The sequence below is a fragment of the Rana temporaria genome, chromosome 2 (genome assembly GCF_905171775.1).
Source record: "Rana temporaria chromosome 2, aRanTem1.1, whole genome shotgun sequence".
NCBI classification, from domain to species: domain Eukaryota; kingdom Metazoa; phylum Chordata; class Amphibia; order Anura; family Ranidae; genus Rana; species Rana temporaria.
In genome coordinates, this window is record NC_053490.1 from 375159085 (window position 1) to 375180905 (window position 21821).

Below are 21821 nucleotides of genomic sequence, written 5' to 3' on the forward strand. Positions count from 1 at the left end.
ACTTTAAGGTTGGCCATTTTGTTTTATCTATGGCCATTCCCTCTTAACAGAAATCAAACCGTCATCTTTTGTCAATCGGGACTGTTGGTAAACTATTTTCGATCAGCAGTTTCAGCAGCGGAGTCCTGCTGTGACAAAACAATGGCACAGTGGGGAAGATTCTCTTGCTTATATGGATAGGAGATTCCACTTTTAATTTTTTTTCAATCTGCCTGCTGGCTGATTGAAAAAATAACAAGGCAGCCCTAGAATGCAGTACATAACCCTTTACTCCTTGTCGGCTAAATCACAAGAGCCAAAAATTTAAAGGAATGGTAACCCAGCGTCCTTTCTATAAAAGGGTGGACTAAAAGAAACCATATTGCCAGTGTTTGGAGTTTTTAGGGAGAGCACCACAAACAAAAAGGGTATTTAACCACTTAAGACCCGGACCAAAATGCAGCTAAAGGACCCGGCCAGGTTTTGCGATATGGCACTGCGTCGCTTTAACAGACAATTGCGCGGTCGTGCGACGTGGCTCCCAAACAAAATTAGCGTTCTTTTTTTCCCACAAATCGAGCTTTCTTTTAATGGTATTTGATCACCTCTGCGGTGGTTCTTTTTTGCGCTATAAACAAAAATAGAGCGACAATTTTGAAAAAAATGCAATATTTTTTACTTTTTGCTATAATAAATATTCCCCAAAAATATGATTTTTTTTTTTCCCTCAGTTTAGGCCGATACGTATTCTTCTACCTATTTTTGGTAAAAAAAAAATGTCAATAAGCGTTTATCGGTTGGTTTGCGCAAAATTTAGAGCGTTTACAAAATAGGGGATAGTTTTATTGCATTTTTATAAAAAAAAAAATTGTTTTACTACTAATGACGGCAATCAGCGTTTTTTTTCATGACTGCGACATTATGGCGGACACTTCGGGACAATTTTGACACATTTTTGGGACCATTGTCATTTTCACAGCAAAAAATGCATTTAAAATGCATTGTTTTCTGTGAAAATGACAATTGCCGTTTGGGAGTTAACCACAGGGGGCGCTTATGGGGTTATGTGTGACCTGAAGTGTGTTTACAACTGTAGGGGGGTGTGGCTGTACGTGTGACGTCATCGATTGTGTACCCCTATAAAAGGGATCACACGATCGATAACGCCGCCACAGTGAAGAACGGGGAAGCTGTGTTTACACACAGCTCTTCCCGTTCTTCAGCTCCGGGGACCGATCGTGGGACTCCAGCGGCGATCGGGTCCGAGAGCCATGGGTGGGTACTAGCACAGGATGTACCTGTATGTGCCCAGCTGTGCCATTCTGCCAACGTATATGTGCAGGAGGCGGTCCTTAAATGGTCAAATGGGTTGTAAAGGATTTATTTTTCCCCCCTAAATCGCTTCCTTTACCTTAGTGCAGTCCTTCACTTACCTCATCCTTCGATTTTGCTTTTAAATGTCCTTATTTCTTCTGAGAAATCCTCACTTCCTGTTCTTCTGTCTGTAACTCCACACAGTAATGTGAGGCTTTCTCCCTGGTGTGGAGAAAGCCTCTTGTCGGGGGAGGGGGCGAGCAGGCAAGTCAGGACACTCTCTACGTTGCAGATAGAGAAAGGTGCTGTGTGTTAGTGGGCGTCCTGACACTCCTGCTCACCCCCTTCCCCTTCAAGAGGCTTTCTCCACACCGGGAAGAAAGCCTCTGATTACTGTGTGGAGTTACAGACAGAAGAACAGTAAGTGAGGATTTCTCATAAGAAATAAGGACATTTAAAAGCAAAATGGAAGGATGAGGTAAGTGAAGAAGGACTGCACAAAGGTAAAGGAAGCTATTTAGGGAAAAAAATGTTTTCCTTTTACAACCCCTTTAATTCATTTTATAATTCAAAGCAAACTCATCCATCCATTTGTCTTCATGCTTTATTTTGTTGATAACTCATTTTGAAAAGCACCCCCTAGCATTTCTGGTCATCTTGAGTAAGGGTAGATCATGCATGTAGCATTTACTACCTGGAATCTATTTGCCCTTAGCTCAGGCATGCAGACAGGAGGCTGAGCAAAGGCTTAGCTGAAAAAAAAACTGCTCCTCCTAAAGACTCCTGGGATGTATGATATAATTTGCCTAGGCATGAAAACCAGGAAGTAACTGAAGAAATGTAAAAGAAAAGTAAATATGACATACTTTCCTATCTATTTACCAATACTAGCAGCAGAAGGATTAAAGATAGTCAATGTTGTTTGATAAAGTAAAGGTCTGCTTTAAGTAAGGTTTGCTGCTTAAACTTTAAACTTCAAGCAAGATCTGGAAAACTATTTGCAAATTTAACTTGGGCAGACTTGTTCTACAATAAATCCAACTGAATCCTTCTGAAGAAGTCACGCCCATTTGACGTCATCCGTATAGGGGGAGGAGTCTCGGTGACAACATCCCGCGGTCATCTTGTTTTTACATGTTTTGAATAGCTTGCACTGCTCAAGTGCCTCACTTGTGAGGTATCTTGTATACTGCTTTTATTGAAGAAATAATCATTGAAACAGAGAGCGCTAGATTTGTCCCCATTTATATACCCGATGTCCTTGAGGGAGATTCAAGACTGGTGAAGCTGATACGGAGGAATTGCATGTTAATAGCACGCTGGGTCGATCTATTGATTACCCCTAAATGGGGCCTGCTGTTTCTGACCCACTGGTAAAACAGGGGTCAGGTTGTAAAGTGAGCGGCCAGAGCATATTAGTGGAGAAGAGCACCAGCACTTTTGGATACATTTGTGCTTTTTGGGTGAAGGTTGAATCCTTGATGTCATTTGTTGATTTTGCAACCACTTGATATAGGGACTATACACGTTTTTATTGTGTCACAAATTTTACATTATTGATGCACTAATTTATACTACCGTGTTTCCCCGAAAATAAGCCTGGGTCTTATATTAATTATGCCAACAAAAGACACAGTAGGGCTTATTTTCGGGGTAGGTTTTACCATGTAATGTGCTGTCTTCTCTTCCCCTCTCCCTCCCTGCCTGTCAGGAATCCCAAGTGTGAACCGAGTTAAAATGCTTGTACAATCCTATAATCCACTCTATTACAGTATTATATAATGTACAATGTGTGCGTTTCTGTAATATAATTGTGCCAAATACATTTGTTATAGCCCCGCTCTGCACTTCTGTTACCTGCCAGAGCTCTTTTCCCCGCAATTATATTACAGAAACACACACATTGTACATTATATACTACTGTAATATAGTGGATTAGAGGTTTTTCACAAGCATTTTTACCTAGGGCTTATTTTTGGGGTAGGGCTTATATTGCAGCCCTCCTGGAAAATAACGCTAGGTCTTATTTTCAGGGTAGGTCTTATTTTTGGGGAAACAGGGTAGTAGCACAGCACTGTGTTTAATATTGGCCTAGGTTCACATTGGAGCGATTTGTTATGCGATTTGAGAGATCAACTTGCATGACAAGTCGCAGCCTATTGCAATGGCACTGTTCCAATTGGTGCAACACCGATTTTTCTATTTGCGGCGCCGCCGCACAAATTTGCAAAAGTAGTTCCTGCACTACTTTTGCTGATTTTCAGGTGCAATTTCAATAGACATCTGTGCATGAAGCCACATAGATGTCTCTCGTAGCACCTGAAATCGCGCTGATCTTGCTACTTTGAAATCGCGCTACTTCAAGTGAAGTAGAGCAATTTCAAAGTAGCATCAATGTGAACCAGGGCTTATACTTGTTCTACAACTCCAATTCCAAAATAGTTTGGAAGCTAAGTAAAATCCTCATAAAAACAGAATGCAATGATTTGCAAATCTCATTACCTTTTTTTTTTTTTTTTTTATATTCACAATAGAGAATATAGAACATATCAAATGTTTAAACAGAACATTTTCCATTTTAAGAAAAATCAAGATAATTTTGAAATTGATGGCAAAATCTCAAAAAAGTTGGGACAGGGCCATATTTACCATGGTGTAGCATCTCTTCTTGAACCACTTGCCTACTGGACACTTTTGCTCCCTTCCTGTCCAGGCCAAATTTCAGCTTTCACTGCTGTCGCACTTTGAATGACAATTGTGCGATCATAGAACGCTACTCGTATGACATTTTTATGATTATTTTTTTTCCCACACAAATGGAGCTTTTTTTGTTTGTATTTAATCACCACTGGGTTTTTTATTTCATGCAAAGCAATAAAAAAAAAAAAAAAAACATGTACTGACCCCAACCATTTGATTGGGATCTTTTCAGAGTCTTGACTGGCTCTGTGACATCAGCTGACAGCAGGCTTCAGCCCACTGTCCTCTGAAAATGGATTACAGGAGAGCAGAACAATAGTAGATAAGTAGCCAAAAAAGCTTTTCTTTAAAACATGACAAACATGATCCCCCAGTATCCCCCAATCCCTGCAATAGTTGATTTTTAGGCCTCGCAATAGTTGCGCAAAGTTTGTGTTTGTTTGTGCCTGAGATGCCGATGATGGCAGACATGTGAGGCAGGAGCTCTGACACCTTACAACTAATTTCTAAGTGATTCTTGAGCACAGCTGACTGATATCACCCTCAATCTACTCAGCCTCTACCATGGATGAAGACCAGGGGTCGCTAGCAGTCCAGGAGCTGACATGCAGTGGACACAGCAAGCAATCTCCCTCCTGGCGCCGAAGCCACGCTGTTAACATGGCGACTCCAGAGATCAGGAGGCGGTAGAGCAGGATCAGTTTCGGACTCTCTTGCAGGCCATCATGGCCTGTCAAACTACCCTAACTAACTAAATAGCATCATATGGGACATTGAGAGGTTTTGTGCCAAGTTGACGGATGCGGGGACACAAAGGAATTGGGGACCTTAGATTGTAACCTCCTTGAGGGTAGGGACTGATGTCCATGTACAATGTATATGTAAATCGCTGCGTAAATTGACAGCGCTTTATAAGTACCTGAAATAAATAAATAAGTATGGTCTGTGACCATTTGACGTACCTGCATACCCTCCGCACTAAGGTTTGGGTTTGGGAGTCCAGAGCTGAAGATGTGGAGAACTGGAACCACAGAAGCAACCTGCGCATTATTGGTCTGTCGGAGGGCACTGAAGGCCAGAACCTTCTCTAAAAGACCCCTGTGCACTCATCTTCCTCAGGTGCCATTTTCGCCGTTGTTTACTGTGAGTGCATAGAATACCATCTTTAAGGGGCACACCACCTCGAACCTTTGTTCTCCCATCTGCTCAATTTTCGTGTGTGGTACCTGATGCTTCAGGACGCCAGGAAATGCAAAGAACTCTGCCACGAGGCTGCCAAGCTGCTTATATTTTCAGATTATTCTGTGATGGCTCTGTTGATAAGGTAAAGCTTGCTCTTTGCCAGAAGGTGATTATATACAGCAGGGATATGCAATTTGCGGACCTCCAGCTGTTGCAGAACTACAAGTCCCATGATGCATAACAAGACTCTGACAGCCACAAGCATGACACCCAGAGGCAGAGGCATGATGGGACTTGTAGTTTTGCAACAGCTGGAGGTCCGCTAATTGCATATGCCTGATATACAGCATGTTCTTCCCAGGTCATCTTCAGATGCAGGAGGGTAACTATTTGTTTCTTTACCTTTCCTGAGGAGGCGTTCCAGTTGCTAAAAATGCTGCCCAGGTCGTGAGTTTACCTCTGCTCCTGTGCTGCTCCATGGCCTTCTTTGTTAAGTGGGCTCCATACTCACGTTTTCTTGCAGTTGGATTATTCTACTATTGGGCTGCTTGCCCTATGCTGCTCTGAAATTTGGACCTACTTGTGTTCTATGTTGTTGAATACCAATGGGCCAATTGAGACACCCGCCTACACGCCCGATGTGCCTTTTGGCTGTACAGGCATTGCCCCTGCTGTTCCATTGGAATGGACTTAGATGTTCATCGTACCTTTCTATTTTGGCAAGGGATTTTCCCTGTCCCAATTTCAGCCGACACAGAATTTTTTTCGTACTCCTAAGATTATTCCGGAGACTTTAAATTCATAGCCGTTTAAGTAGAGCTGCACGATTAATCGTGAAGAATCGAAATTGTGATCTTTTTCACGATCAAGTGCAGAGAGTTCTCACAGCTGGAAAAACAAAATCCAGGCAGCCTGCCAAGTTTTAATACAACACACAAATAAGTGGAAACAAACTATCCTTTCGTTCTTTTATCAAAGGAAAGAACTTTTCAAATGCAATTCAAAAAGTGTATTTTTTTTTTTATGAATAAAAAAAATAAAATAAACCGCAAAGTTAGTTAGCCCAATTTTTTTGTATAATGTGAAAGATGTTGCACCGCGAGAATTGTAGGAGAATCGTGGTCTTTATTCTAAGCAAAAAAATTGTGATTCTCATTTTAGCCAGAATCGTGCATCTCTAAGTTTTTTAAGTTTCCTTTCTATTATGTAACTAAGATTTATGCCCTTGATTTTAATGAGAAACTTTGCTGGTGCACCTTTCGGCTTTTTTGTGGCACCTCCTTGCCAGAAAGTGTTTTTGCAACTTCTTCCACTGTGCTACTGTTTGTCTCAGCTGTTACTACCTGCTTTACTGTCTTGTGCAGCAGTGGCTGCTTTCTGTGAGGGATCCCCTATCAGATACCTCCAGTGTATAGGGAAAATTCTGCTAGCACCCCATGCTTTTTTGCCTGTCACTGCTATCTATATGTGAAGGCTATAGAATGGATTCCTTTGATTAATATGTGGACGCATTGTGATTCCCAACACTTTTTTTTTTTTTCTCCTAGATGCTATACATTGCCATACTAGATTTTTATATCGTCACATATATTGCCTGAGGCACTTCTCCTTTCCTCATGCAGCTGCCCTGTTTATGTTCTCAGCCATACTGCTGATATCTTGACTACACATTTGCCTAAAGCTCTTGAAGAAGCGCTTGCCGCATAACATGTTGAGCAAGAGCAAGTCACGACATCACTCTTCATCACAACCAGCACTCCGGGATTAAAGGGGTTGTAAAGGTACAATTTTTTTTCCCTCCTAAATAGCTTCCTTTACCTTAGTGCAGTCCTCCTTCACTTGCCTCATCCTTAGATTTTTGCTTTTTAAATGTCCTTATTTCTTCTGAGAAACCCTCCCTTCCTGTTCTTTCTGTAACTCCACACAGTAATGCAAGGCTTTCTCCCTGGTGTGGAGTGTCGTGCTCTCCCCCCTCCCTTGGACTACAGGAAAGTCAGGACGCCCACTAACACACAGCTCCTTTCTCTATCTGCAACGTAGAGCATCCTGACTCTCCTGTAGTCCAAGGGAGGGGGCAAGCACGACACTCCACACCAGGGAGAAAGCCTCACATTACTGTGTGGAGTTACAGACAGAAGAACAGGAAGTGAGGATTTCTCAGAAGAAATAAGGACATTTAAAAGCAAAATGGAAGGATGAGGCAAGTGAAGGAGGACTGCATTAAGGTAAAGGAAGCTATTTAGGAAAAAAAATTGTACCTTTACAACCCCTTTAATTACACTGTAGAGAGATCTCTTTATTCTGTGTAGTGCAGTAGGTTGATGCTAGAGATGTCTATACTATGTATAAATAATTTGTGTGAATTTTAAACCTTATTGTTGTTGCTGTGTTGTGTGTTTTTTTTTTTTTTATATATATATTAAAGATACTATATTTTACCAATTTATGTATTGCTATGCCTACAAAGTCCAAAGCTCCATGTTTCTTGTATATCCTCACTGTTTGGCTCATAGCCCCCCACTGGTTTTCTACCATGTTGCATTTTTAGCACACTGTTTGGGTGGGGATGAAGTGGTGGTGTGAGCGTTTTTTTTTATTTTTTTTTATTTAATGTTTGTTTATTTTCTATGCTGTTCCATCTGAGGGTATTCTTTCATGCTTTGTGATGTCTGGTGGTACATGAGAAGCTCCTCTCCCTATCTGTGTTTAAATGGAGTCTCCATGGAGCAACATATTTCTTTACCTATATATGGCGCCAGTAACGGTAATCTTGTGGAATTTCCAGGGACTCAATGCTAAAATGAAACGCTCACTGGTCTTTAACTACTTACTGGCCCCATGTTTGCATTTTTCCATTTGATGGGAAGCAGGATCCTTCGTTTGAAATAACCCTTGGTAGGTCATTACTACCATTATTCATATACCAGAGGTTTTAGCAATGTGATTTTATAAATCGCTTCCTTTTGCGTTGCTGGATCTCGATTTGGACCCAGAGGGCAGATATGTAGCACTACATACTATAAATGATAATGTGGAAATGGTTATAGTTTGTCTGTACATACTCCCTTGTGCCAGTGTTTTCGTGCTTCATAAAATAGTCCAACTGGTCGCCATCTATCCTACCAATCATATTCTCTTTGGAATGGAATGCTACATCCTTGCTGATCTTACAGTAAAGAACCCTCTATGTAGTTTAAGGTTACCGCTTTTATTGTAGTTTTAGTGTCCACGTGTCTTGAAAAACTCCATTCCGTAAAAAAGTTTTATCCCTTTTGTGGGGTCGCCAGTTAAGTATTTGTAAATTGAAATCATATCCCCTCTTAAGCGTTTCTTCTCCATAGAGAATGTTCAGTTCTCACAACCTTTCCTCATAACTAATATCCTCCAAACCCTTTATTAGCTTTATTACCCTCCTTTTAAACAGTGTAATGAGGTTGGCTTGTAAGTTGGAAACATTCTGTAAGGAGGTTATTCTACTGCATAGCTTGGTGACATCTGAAAAGACTGAAATGGTACTTTCAATCCCAGACCCAATATCATTTATAAAGATATTTAAAAAGCAAGCGTCCCAACACTGAACCTTGGGGTACAGCACTAATAACCTTAGACCATTCAGAGTTTGAATCATGAAAGAGGACGTAAACCCTGATGGGTTTTACCTCCTGTTTATTTCCCTGCACAGGTAAAGCATAATGGGCTACTATGTAGGTGTCACTTACTTACCTGAAACCGAAGCCTGCGATGTTACCAATGTCCCCTGTGCAGGAAGCGTCCATTCTTCACCCCTCTTCCTTCCAGGGCTGCGGACTCTGGCTCTGTGACTGGCCGGAGTCGTGTTGCGTCGCTCCCGCGCATGCGTGCGGGAGCCACCAGTCACGGGCATGACCCCTTTAGAATCGGCGCATGCGCAGAAGACATCGGCGTACGGGGACATTGTAAATATCTCCTAAACCGTGGAGGTTTAGGAGATATTTCCAGCACCTACAGGTAAGCCTTAATATAGGATAACCTGTAGGTGAAAATGTTTGTACTGAGTTTACAACCACTTTAACTACTATTCTCTGAATTAGCTAGATTTCTATCCATTTACAAACAGATTTTTCCAAGCCTGTAGACTTTACCTTACACATTAGCCGTGTGGGGAACTGTGTCAAACACTTTTGCAAAATCCAAGTATAATACTGTATGTCCACAGCCACTCCTTTTGCCTAAGGTTATGCTTACCACCTCATAAAAAGAATTCAGATTTGTTTGACAACTTCTGTTCATGAAACCATGCTGACTTTTGTTTAATTATTATTATTATTATTTTTTATTTATTTTTTGCAAAAACTCATCTATGTGTGTGTTTTTTTTTTTTTTTTAACTCTTCAGTATGTTCCCAACTAAGTTAAACTAACAAGTCTAGTTACTTGTTAAAGACTTTGACTACTTTTTAATTATAAGCACCACTTTGACCTTGCTCCAATCCAGCGGTACTATGCCTGTCATTAAAGCGCCCCTAAAAAGTTAGAAACGATGGCTTTGAAATGATAGAGCTATACTTTTTTTTTTTTTTAGGACCCATGAGTGTATGCCATCTGGTCCAGGTGCTTTATTCACCTTTTATTATGTCTAAATATTTCTGGACCATATCAATTTGTGGATCATATTGTGTCAATATCCTCCCCATTATAGACCTGAGCTTTCCCATGCTCCTGTATAAACGGAGCTGAAAAGATTTTTAATACATTTGGCTTTTCTTTGTCTCCAGTCACCCACTACAGATTATTTTGTGAAGGGCCTACATGCTCAGACCTAACCTTTTTACTGTTAATATATTTAAAGAATTTCTTTGGGTTTGTCTTACTCTCTTCTGCAATCCTGTCATTTATTCAGCAGAGAGGGGATGTACTTGGCATTCTGCTGCTCCTGCAACATTGCCTCGCATAGATTTGATATATTCTACAATATGTTGCCTACTGTGCAGGAAGTTTCTATTCTCCCGCGGTAAATCTCTTAATATGCTCAAACGCTCTTGCATTTATAGCACAGATTTCTTGCAGGGATATAACATTTGGTGTTTACCCTGCTATTGGGAAATCTGATGAGAAGGTTAAAACCCTTAATGCTGTCTGCTATTTTGGACCATTGGGTGCTTAACCCTGATATGGCCTCCCCTGAGATGGTGTAGATTGCCCGGGGCCAACACCAGCTCCATATCTTTGAGACTAGAGCCCAGGCTCTGGAAGTGCGGTACGTGGCCTTCCGTGACTTGCTTGTTTACCATGACATGCTGACTGCTTATAGGGAGGTCTCTCTCTCCTTCAGGAGGAGGCTTCCCGTAAGTTACTCCTACAACAATCCCAATGGGTGTTTGCCCAGGGAGAAAAGATGGGTAGATTGTTGGCGTGGCTTTTAAAAAAAAATGAAACCCTGCGACTCCTATAACAACTATTTAAGGGGATGAGGGACAGCTGTTGACAGGTTAAATTCAAATTCATGCCTGATTTGCTTTTTACTATAGTCCGTTATACTTCTCTAGAGCCCAGTATACCCTAGACGGGCTACAACAGTATCTCCATCCCATCAAGTTCCCTAAGCTTGGTGCTCAGGCCAGGGAACAGTTGGATGCACAGCTCACATTTGCTGAAATGGTCTCCCTCCACCCTGCAGACTGGGAAGACCCCTGGGGTAGATGGTCTACCTTTTTTTTTTTTTAAAAGGTTTTTATTATTAGCCATATACACAGTTACAGGAAATAGCATTGCATATAAATGACAAATACTTATGTAGGACAGTCAAAAGTAGAAAATTTGGCGGAAAAAGGTTAAAGGAACAAGGTTTCCCCCGTCATGCATTTCCATGTCCATAACAGTAGTAGGGAGTAATCCTTACATGGATTCTTCTAAAGTGCATATAGCCTTTTTTATTGTAAACAAAGAACTAGTTATTCAAACTTCGGGCTCCTGATCAAAAAGAACATTGTAGCTAGATTATATCATACATCTTAAGTTCAGATCACCATGCCCATCAGAAAGTAAAGTAATAAAAACCACCAAACTTAGGGCATATAAACAAACATAAAAAAAAGAAAACCCTCTCTCCCAAGTGTCGTGTGTCGTTGCCTCCCCATCTCCCCAGATCCGCCCGCACCAGAGCTGCACAGTACGTCTCATACATTGTATATAGAGGACAAGAAAACATATTCCCTTACACCTCTCCAGAGTTAGTGTCCCTGGAGTCTACCCAACTACCCCACACTTTATGACATTTTTTCTTGCTTCCCCTCGCTTCATAGGTCATTTTGTACATTGTAATATTAGCATTGATTAACCCCTTCCAGGCAGATATAGTGAGGAAATCCCTCTTTATCCAGTTCAAGACAATGAGCTTCCTGGCATAGTAGAAGAGCAGTCTCAGGAAGATTCGCATATTGTTACTCATGATATCATCCTCTATAATACCTAAGAGACACAAGAGTGGGCTGCATATGTTCGGGAGATCAAAAGTGTCTGCGATAAATTGCGTAACCTGCGACCAGAACGGTCGAATCCTATTACAGTCCCACACCATATGTATAAAGGTGCCCTCTGCCACCAAGCACTTATGACAAACAGGGTTCTCTCTTCTGCCCATTCTATATAATCTGTGTGGTGTGTAATACATTTGATGCAGGTATCGCAGCTGTATCAGTTTGTCCCTTGCCGAGATCACAGTAGGGAGATATGACACTAGGACTTCCTCCCACTGGGGTTCTGTCAGTTCTGGTATTATCATAGTCCACTTAAGTCTCGTCTTTTCCTCTCTCGGTCTTGTCTTACTCATGAGCATAGTATAGTAGGTAGAGACTAACTTGGTATGTTCAGGATTCAACAGTAATGCTTCTAACTTAGTGTTTTCTAACACCACTACCCCGGTGCCAAGCTGCGCCTGAGTTGCATGTCTCAATCTTGTGTACTGAAATCTCCAAGTTTCGGGTACCCCCAATTCCCTTTTCAGGTGCGTAAACTGTTTCAACTCCCCTCTGTCAAATAGTTGATGTAAGTAAACCAGGCCAAATTTGGCCCACCTATGTCCATCTTCCAGCAGAGAGATGTCGGTTAATCTGGGATTAAACCACAGCGGAGCATTAGGGGACATGTGCAGGGGGGTGTCCAAAGTGTGTCTCCTACATATCTCAAGCACCGCTTTGGCTGATCTAAGGATTACCATTCCATCTGTTGTCGGGACCTCCCCTCTATGAAAAAAGTTCAGCAATGTCTCATATGAGGTTGCCACAGCTGCCTCCACCGCTACAGCGGCATTGTTCAGCTGGGGGAACATACGCCAGTGGGCATGAACCAGCTGCGACGCCAGGTAGTACAGACGGAGATCAGAAATCGCCAGACCTCCTCTCCCCACCGGCAACTGCAGCACAGCCAGTGCCACCCGGACTGCCCCACCACCCCACAAAAAGGAGGTCAGCAGGGAGTCGATGTATCTAAAGGTCTTCCTGGGGATGCCCACCGGGGCGTTAGAAAGAATGTACAGAAATTTTGGGAGGAAGATCATTTTAAACAGGTTGGCTCTCCCCAGCATTGTAAGCGGGAGGTCCCTCCATTTTTTCACCCTGTCCTCGAAGTCTCGTATGATTGGCCATAAGTTTGTCTTCGAAAATTTCTCTATAGGTAATTCTACGGTTATTCCTAAGTACTTAAATCGGTCTGTCACCTGTAGGGGGAACTGAGCAGGGAGAGCTAAATCTGGCTGTGGATCCAGAGGAAAGAGCGCCGACTTAGACCAATTGATCCGGAATCCAGAGAAATCACCGAACTCTCGGATCAAGGAAAACGCGGTTGTCAGGGAGTCCTCGGGATCGCCCAAGTATAGGAGCATATCGTCCGCGTATAGTGACACGCGTTCCTCCAGGTCCCCGACCAGCAGCCCTGCAATGTCTGCCCGATCCCTGAGCCTAGTCGCCAGGGGTTCTATGGCTAGTGCGAATAAAAGTGGTGACAGGGGGCAACCCTGTCTAGTTCCCCGCCTGATCGGAAACGAGTCCGAAACGAGGCCATTGACCCTGACACTAGCCTTTGGCTCCGCATAGAGCAACCTGACCCAGTTCACAAATCTCGGTCCCAGGCCCAGTTTTAGAAGTAGGGGAAAAAGGTAGGTCCACTCCACAGAGTCGAATGCCTTTTTTGTGTCCAGTGATGCCACCACCCTCCGACCAGAGTTAGCATGGGACACTTGCAAATTGACATATAACCTCCTCAGATTCATCTGAGTGCACCTCCCCGGTATAAAGCCGGTTTGGTCTGAGTGGATTAGTTTCAGTATTACCGACTGTAGCCTACCCGCCAAGATCTTTGCCAACACCTTAACGTCGGTGTTGATCAGAGAAATCGGCCGATAAGACTCGCACTCCAGTGGGTCCTTACCCGGCTTCGGTATTACCACAATCAGTGCTTCACGCATCGACTCTGGTAATATGCCCTCCCTTTCTGCGTCGCTAAACACCGCTTGGAGGCGAGGGATTAAGCTCTCCTTATACAACTGATACCATTCGGCCGGGAGGCCATCCAAGCCTGGCGACTTTCCCGGTTTAAAAGAAGCAATGGCCCCCGCCACCTCTTCTGATGTTATGGGTTGGTCAAGAGCAGCACTCTCACCCTGCGTCAGAGATGGGAGAGTCATATCGTCTAGATAGGAAGAGACGTCCTGAACTGTAGAGCTAGATTGGGACTGGTATAGTGTATTATAAAAGTCTCGGAACGTGGACAGGATATCTTGAGAGTCGCTCACTAATTCCCCAGTCGGGCGCTTAATCTGCAATATCGATGTAGGGGCATATAGGGGTTTTGCCAAAAATGCCAGCAGACGGCCGCCCTTATCCCCAAACTCAAAAATGGACCTAGCCTGTTTCAGTTGCAGTTTCATAGTCTGATCCGTCAGTAGTATTTTATATTGTCTTGTTAAGTCCTGCCATGAGCTATAGGTATCCGGGGATGGGGTCTGAATATACTGTCGTTCTGCAGTTACAGTAGCCTGTTCAGCCTGCTTCACATCTAAGTTTAAGGCCCTTGCAAAGTCCCTAGTTTCCTTGGCAAACACCCCCCTCAAAGTTGCTTTAAAAGCGTCCCATTGAATCGGTACCGAGGTGCCGGAGCTATTCTCCCTCCAATACAGATCAATAGCCGTCTTACATTTGATCTTCACATATTCCTCCTCCAACCACTGCGTTTTCATACGCCACAAACGTCTCCCAGCAGGTACACCTAAAGTTAGCGTGACCTCCATGGGAGAGTGATCTGAGAGAGCCCTGGGGAGGTATCTAACTCCTGAGACCAGAGGTAACGCATCCACAGAGGACAGTACCATATCAATTCTGGATAGTGTCCTATGCGTCCCCGAGTGACATGAGTATTCCCTGACCCCAGGGTTGCGACACCGCCACACATCAGTGAGGGCGTAGTTGTCCAACCAGGTGGAAAGAGTATGGCGTGGACCAGTCACACTCCCATGTCTATCGAGTAACCCATCTGACACCACATTAAAATCTCCTAACAGTAATAGTGGACCCTGGGCCACCTGTATTGCAGCTGTAAGGATTTCTTCAAGTACCTGGAAGGAAAAGGGGGGAGGGACATATACACACACTAGCGTCATGCAGATCCCGAACATTTGACAGACAAGAACAGCATACCTTCCCTTTGGGTCGCTCTTAACCTGTAAAATATGTGCAGCCACCTTCTTAGTGACTAGAATGGCCACTCCCCTAGAGTAAGTAGAATACTCAGCATGTATTACCCTCATCACATTAGCTTTTTTCAACGCCAATACCTTAGAACCTTGGAGATGTGTCTCCTGTAGCATGATAATATGGGGTTTATACCTCTTTATGAAGTCAAAGACCAGGGAACGCTTAATCCTTGAGTTCATACCCCGGACATTCCAGGACAACACAGTTATCTTACCCGTCATCTTGTAAAGTAACGGATCGCAGGTGCATACCCAGGGCTTCTCCGGGCCCCTCCGGTGCGGTCCACCATAGTAACCTGTGGAGATTTAACAAGAGAGAGACAACAACACACGACCCAAGTTCACAGAGAGAAATAGAACCCCTCCCCCCACCCTGCACACAGCCCCAACCTGCCGAGTGCCTGTATCCCATAACTTTAGCAAACAAATTGTCAGGGGATTATATCAGTCTCACCCCCCAACCACCTACTCCCTCCAGGGAGTCTATGTTAACATAGCCGTTGACACGGACTCAGTAAGTCAAAGTTCCATAGCAAAAAAAAACCCAGCAAAGCAAAAAAAAATTTTTTTTGGAAAAAAGGGGGGAGGAAAAATTACCCCCAAACCACTCAAAAAACAATATATAAAGTGTGCTGGTGAATCCGGGCAGGGCTCGGTTCAGGAAAATCGGGGTGTCAGAGCCATACAGTCACAGTGGGATTGACCACACCCGTCTCAGCATCAAACAGAGCGCAGGCAGAAACAAAACGGCCCAAATTAAGAGCCCAGCCTATGTAATATAGTTAGTGGTCATTTCTTGGACTGGGCCTCCCCCTGGTGTCCAACCATCTTGACGCCTCTGTAGGGGAATTGAAGAAGAACACTTTGCCCTCGTCGACCACTCTGAGCTTCGCAGGGTACATCATACTGTAGGCCATATGCATATCTCTCAGTCTCTTTTTAACATGCAGGAAACTGGCTCTCTGTTTCTGCGTAGCAGCAGAGAAATCAGGATAAATAGAGATCCTGTTCCCATTGAATTGGAGATCTCCTACAGTGCGAGCTGCCCTCAGAATATTTTCACGATCTCTAAAGTGTAGGATACGTGCAATCATAGGACGCGGGTGGGCCCCTGGTGGAGGGGGTTTAGACGGAATGCGGTGTGCCCTCTCTATAGCAAACAGACGGGAAAAAGTAGTGTCAGCCAGGGTATCTTTTAGCCAGAGCTCAAGGAAGTCCTCAGGCTGTTTGCCCTCTGCCTTCTCAGGGAAGCCTACCAAACGTATGTTATTCCTCCTTTGGCGGTCTTCCATGTCCCATAGCTTATCTGTATGAGCCCCCACCTCACAGTGAACGTTCTGCAGTTTATTCTCCAAAGGGCGCACCACATCTTCCAGGTCACTAATTCTCTGCTCAGCTTCCCCAGCTCTCTCCCTGATGGTTTGCACGTCATGTTTAAGGAACGACAGTTCAGTCCTGATACCATCAATGTGGTCAGTGAGGGTAGTCTGGCACGTGTATATGGCCTCCATAATCTGCTTCAGGGAGGGCTCCCCTCCTCCTGCTTCAGAAGCCTCATCCCCCCCCCTCCTGTGGCTGTAATCCGGCCTGCTTTGTGCCCCGCTTCGGCCCCTTAGTTCTGGGAGGTAGCTGGCTCACCTGGTTGTCGGATAGTGAGGGCCATTCGTCCTCCGGAGGCCGTTCCGCGCTGGGGCCCTGTACTACTGCCTCATGGCGGCCGCCATCTTGGGACTTCCAGGCAAAGTGGACCGGGCGTTGTTCCGGAGTTGCCATCGGTGCACGGCCGTATTTGACCATCCCAGCATGGGCAGCACAGGATCCGGAGTCGGGGGATGTCTCTGCCTGCGGTGTTTGGCTGCTCTGTCGCCCAGGATTAGGTCAGGATTCGTCTGCCCTGCACGGAGCTCCGGACCAGCGCTGCTCACATGTCGGCCGTTGGCTCCGCCCCCCCCCAGATGGTCTACCTTTAGGAACCTTATAAGGCTCACGCTGACTCTCTTACTCCACAGTTATATGAGACTTACATTTTCGCTAACCAAGAGATCTCTACCGCCTTCGATGTTAGAGGCTGTTATAGTGGTGGTACCACAACCGGGGAAGGAACAGGTATTATGCTCCTCGTACTGCCCAATTTCGCTGCTTAACATTGATGTCAAGGTTTCATTGGACTTACTTTGATACATGGGAAGCAGTCTGGGTTAGTTCCTGGTAAAGAAAAGGATATTAACCTTTGACGGCTACATACAGTTATAGCTAGTGCCCGTTTTGGTTCTTGCCTAGGGGTAGTGGCCTCTCGAAGCAGAAAGGGCCTTTGATTCCATTGAGTGGAAATACCTGTGGCTAGTTTTTGAGTTAATTTGGACCTAATTTTAATGGGCCAGATGCACGTACCTCCGCATTTTTACGGCCGGCGTAGCGTATCTCAGATACACTACGCCGCCGTAACTTACAGCGTATTTTCCGTATCCTGAAAGAATTTGCGCCGTAAGTTACTGCGGCGTAGTGTAAATGTGTCGGCGTAAGGGCGCGGAATTCAAATGACAAAGATGTGGGCGTGTTTTTTGTTTTGTTAATTCTACTTGACCCAACGTAAATGACGTCTTTTTTGAACGGCGCATGCGCCGTCCGTGGGGGTATCCCAGTGCGCATGCTCCAAATTAACCCGCAGCAAGCCAATACTTTCAACGTGAACGTAATTCTACGCAAAGCCCTATTCGCGAACGTTTTACGCAAACGACGGAAAAATTTGATGCTGGCCCGATGTCCATACTTAACATTGCGTACGCCTCATAGAGCAGAAAAAAGCCTTATGGAAACGACGTAAAAAAATGCGCCGGGCGGACGTACGTTTGTGGATTGGCGTATCTAGCTAATTTGCATACTCTATGCGGAAATTGACGGAAGCGCCACCTAGCGGCCAGCGTAAATATGCACCTTAGATCCGACGGCGTACTAAGATGTATGCCAGTCGGATCTAGCCCAACTTCAGGCGTAAACAAAAATATGCCGGAGCAACCTAGAAATTACGCAGCGTATCAATAGATACGCCAGCGTAACTGCTTTGTGGATCTGGCCCAATATCTATAACTTCTGTATGTTAATCCTCTGGCCAGTGATTGAACCAACGGGTTGTCAGCTCCCTGTTCAGGGGAACCAGCCAAGGCTTCCTCTTGTCCCCAGGGCTGTTTGCCCTAGCTGTCAAGCCTGTGGTGATCCTCTTGCGTATGTTGGATTAGGTAGAAGGTATATCAGTGAGCCCTATTATTGAAAATGTGTCCCTCTATGCTGATGATACATTGTATCTGAAAGAAGCTGATTCCTCTTTGTCGCTTCTAGATCAGTTTAGGGAGTTCTCTGGTATAAGAGTGAAAAAAGACAAATCGGTTCTGTTTTCCTTGTCCTTGGGTACTCCCCCCCTCCACCCACCAATTCACCACTCTCGTGGGTGACCAAATTTAAATATATAGGAATCATCCTAACAACTGATTTTGCCCAATTACCTTCAACCGATTCTGACCCAGCTTATGCATAAGGCTCCATGCACACTGAAATTTTTCATAAGCTCAAAAAAAGCTAGAAAAAGGCTGGATGAAAAATGCATTTTTGTGACACCTCTAAGTAGCATTTATACTAAAAAAAAAAAAAAAGCTGTTGGTAGCATTTAGGAAAATTCAGCATTTTTTTTTCTGCTGGGGGGAAAAAGGAACTACAAAAACTATTTTTTAGCCTAAAGTAGTGTGCATGGACACAGAGGATAACACTGTTTAACTTCTAGGAGCAGACAAAAATGCTAAAAAAAGCTTATAGGACCATAAAATTGCTAGTGTACATGGAGCCTAATGCCGCGTACACACGATCGGACATTCCGACATCAAAACCGTGGATTTTTTTTCCAACGGATTGTTCGCTCAAACTTTTCTTGCATACACACAACTGTTGTCGGAAATTCCGAACGTCAAGAACGCGGTCACGTACAACACTACGCCGAGCCAAGAAAAATTAAGTTCAATGATTCCAAACATGCGTCAAATTGATTCTGAGCATGCGTAGGATTTGTGTGCGTCGGAATTGGCTACAGACGATCAGAATTTACAACAAGAACTTTTGTTGTCGGAAAAATTGAGAACCAGCTCTCAAATATTTGTTGTTGGAAATTCTGACAGCAAATGTCCGATGGAGCATACACGGGGTCGGATTTTCTGACAACAAGCCAACATCGAACATTTGTTGTCGGAAATTACGACCGTGTGTACGCGGCATAAGTGTGCGATTGGAAAAACCCTGCCTTTCAACACCGATGGGCAATATAATTTGATAAAGATGACCTTTTTACATGTGTTCTATAAAACGCCAGTCTGGTTTCCAAAGGTCTTCTTTGATAAAATGTACCAGTTTCTTTTCACAATCATGTGCTATTTGGATAAGTGAATCCTGCTGTTAATGACCCTACCAAACAACTTGAGATGGAACGCTTTTAGACATTGCTAATGGATGCTATGTCTCCCTCCTTGTCTTCTTCTACTCCCCACTTTTCCCTTTCCCTTCCTTACCCCCCTTACCCTCTCTTTGTAGTATGCCTTGTGTGAATTAGGCCTTCCTATTTTTTCAATGTTATTTTTTAGTATATTTCCTTTTTTGGGGGGAGGAGGACTTTGGTGAATCATCAGGGGTTACTTTTTTTGAGAAAGAGTAAGGGACTGAGGATGCATTCCCTTTCGCTGCTACCTCAGCTGCACTACAGATGAATGACTAGAAATCTCTGTTAAAAGGCTCCTATTTATTCAGAAACTGAAACATAGTTTATTATGCTTCAGTGTTGAATGAACACAGGAGGAATCATACTGATCGCTAACCGTGTTCATTCAGGATGGGGCTGGTAAACCAGCCCAACCCCCCCCCATCCCCCTACTTTCAATCCTCATACCTTCCCTTGGTGACCTTGTGCCCCGCACACACTTGCACATTGGATGATATGCCACTGTCTCCTACCAATTACAAAGTTCTTTCTACTGCCTTAAGTAGAAAGAATTTTATTGGGTACCGCAGAGTCTACACAGCAGCTTGCTGTTTATGAATAGGCTGTAAAATGCAGGCCTTGAAATGGACTTGAATTGTGGAGTATAGCAGAGATCAGATAGTGGTATCCACTCCCCCTTAAAGATTTGCCCCTCCTGAGCCCTATTAATAACAGAGAGCAGATACCGCCATCTACTCTTTGCAGATATAAAAAAAACATGTAAAATGCAGCCCATGATGTGCAGTGGTATTGATAAGATGCAGGAAATGGTATGGAAGGTGTCCCATAGAGTTCTCCCTGCTTAACACTGCAGAACAAACTCCATGACTAGGGGAGATGCTAGTCAAACAATCGGGATGTCCTCCTGTTTCTTTTCTTGTTTCATAAGAGCCGGTTCACTCTGGGGCGACTCGTCAGGCGACTCAGTCGCCTGACAAGTCGCGTCCCCTTCTTTTCAATAGAACCGTTCTAATAGGAGCGACGCAAGTCGCTCCAACTTAGAAAAAGGTTCTTGTACGACTTTGGGGGCCACTTGCATTGACTTCTATACAGAAGTCATTTTGCAAGTCGCCTCTGAAGTTGTCTTCATGTCGCCTTGCCGAGTCGCCCCCAAAGTCGTGCTGCCCCAGTGTGAACCGGCTCTAACTCTAGTAGAAAGTGTAGTTGAAAGCACAGATGTAATTTTGATTTATACTGTATATGTGCAGTGTATTTACTTTTTTATTTATATAAAGTCCTTAGTAAAGGCTGGTGAAAGTGTTCTTTATCATAGAATGGCTAAATCAATACACAAAAATGAATCTTAACACCATATCCGTCTTGCCTCACTCTTCTCTACTCAAGGCCATTGGTGATTAGAAGAATACATCAACACAAACTGTCAACATCTGTATTATAAATGCTTTCATTGCTTACCTGTTTTTTAAAGGTGCATATTCTGGGCTTGTTGGCTTGTTATACTGATTCTGGCTTCACTGCCTAGTGAGCCACTTACTGGAAAATCCATGCAGCCAGTGGAGACTGAAAAGTGTGATGACTGATGCCAGAGACTCACTACACAGTGAAACCAGCATCAGGGTGATATCATTGAAACCTACACTTTAAAAAAACAAGTAGGCAATAGCAGCTCCCATAAATCTAGCTGTATAGGTTTCCTTTTAATGGATTTAACTTGGTGTCTGAAATATTTCTGTCTTGCAGAAAATTAATTACTTTTAATTTTATTGTAGGATCACACTGACCTCTGTCAATCATGGCAACTGGAGGCAGAGAAGATACAACAGATAATGCAGCTGTACTTGAAGCAGATGGTAAGCCACCTATAAGTAAAGATATAAAGCAGAATACCTTATGTGTTATCAACACAAATGTAGTAACAAATGGTGGTGTTTGAGGTTCTGATGGTGGAAACTTCCCACAATTTTGCTGATACTACAAGTTACATATCACTTTATATGAAAATGTGAAACATTTTGTACTCTTACAGAAGAGCATGTGAGTCAACAAACAGAAGAAATATTCCTAAGTTATGCCTATCACATCACCGAACTTAGACGCGAAGAAGATGGTTCCAGACCTCTTGGAAACGAAATTGAAGATGCAAGACAAGTAAACGGGTAATTGCTTAGTAAATTGTTGGGAAGAGCGTAAGACCAAAATGTCTCAAAATACTTAATTGTAATGCTAAGAATGTGGAAAATTAGATATATAAAATACATTCATATATAAAGTAAGAAGTCAACCAGTTCTTCAAAAACTGGTTGCCTTTCACTGGCACAAAAAAAATGAAAGTATAGCTAAAGGCAAAACTTTTTATTTTCTGTTTTGTTTTGGATAGTAGAGATGGATTATAACGCCTGTCAGTTTTTATTGCTGTTTATGCTCCCGTTATAAAAAAAGCCCTAAT

General features: G+C 43.5%; 1 protein-coding gene across 4 annotated transcripts in view; it reads left to right on the top strand.

Annotated features, from left to right (window-relative positions):
* Positions 1-21821, top strand: part of BAK1 (BCL2 antagonist/killer 1) — a 59889-nt gene that overhangs the window by 18603 nt on the left and 19465 nt on the right. For all 4 annotated transcript variants that reach the window (XM_040337809.1, XM_040337810.1, XM_040337812.1 and 1 more), the window contains 2 exons: positions 21145-21225; positions 21402-21531. In XM_040337809.1, the coding sequence (XP_040193743.1) occupies positions 21168-21225; positions 21402-21531 (188 nt within the window). In that variant the 5' untranslated portion in view covers positions 21145-21167. The remainder of the gene's footprint in view (positions 1-21144; positions 21226-21401; positions 21532-21821) is intronic.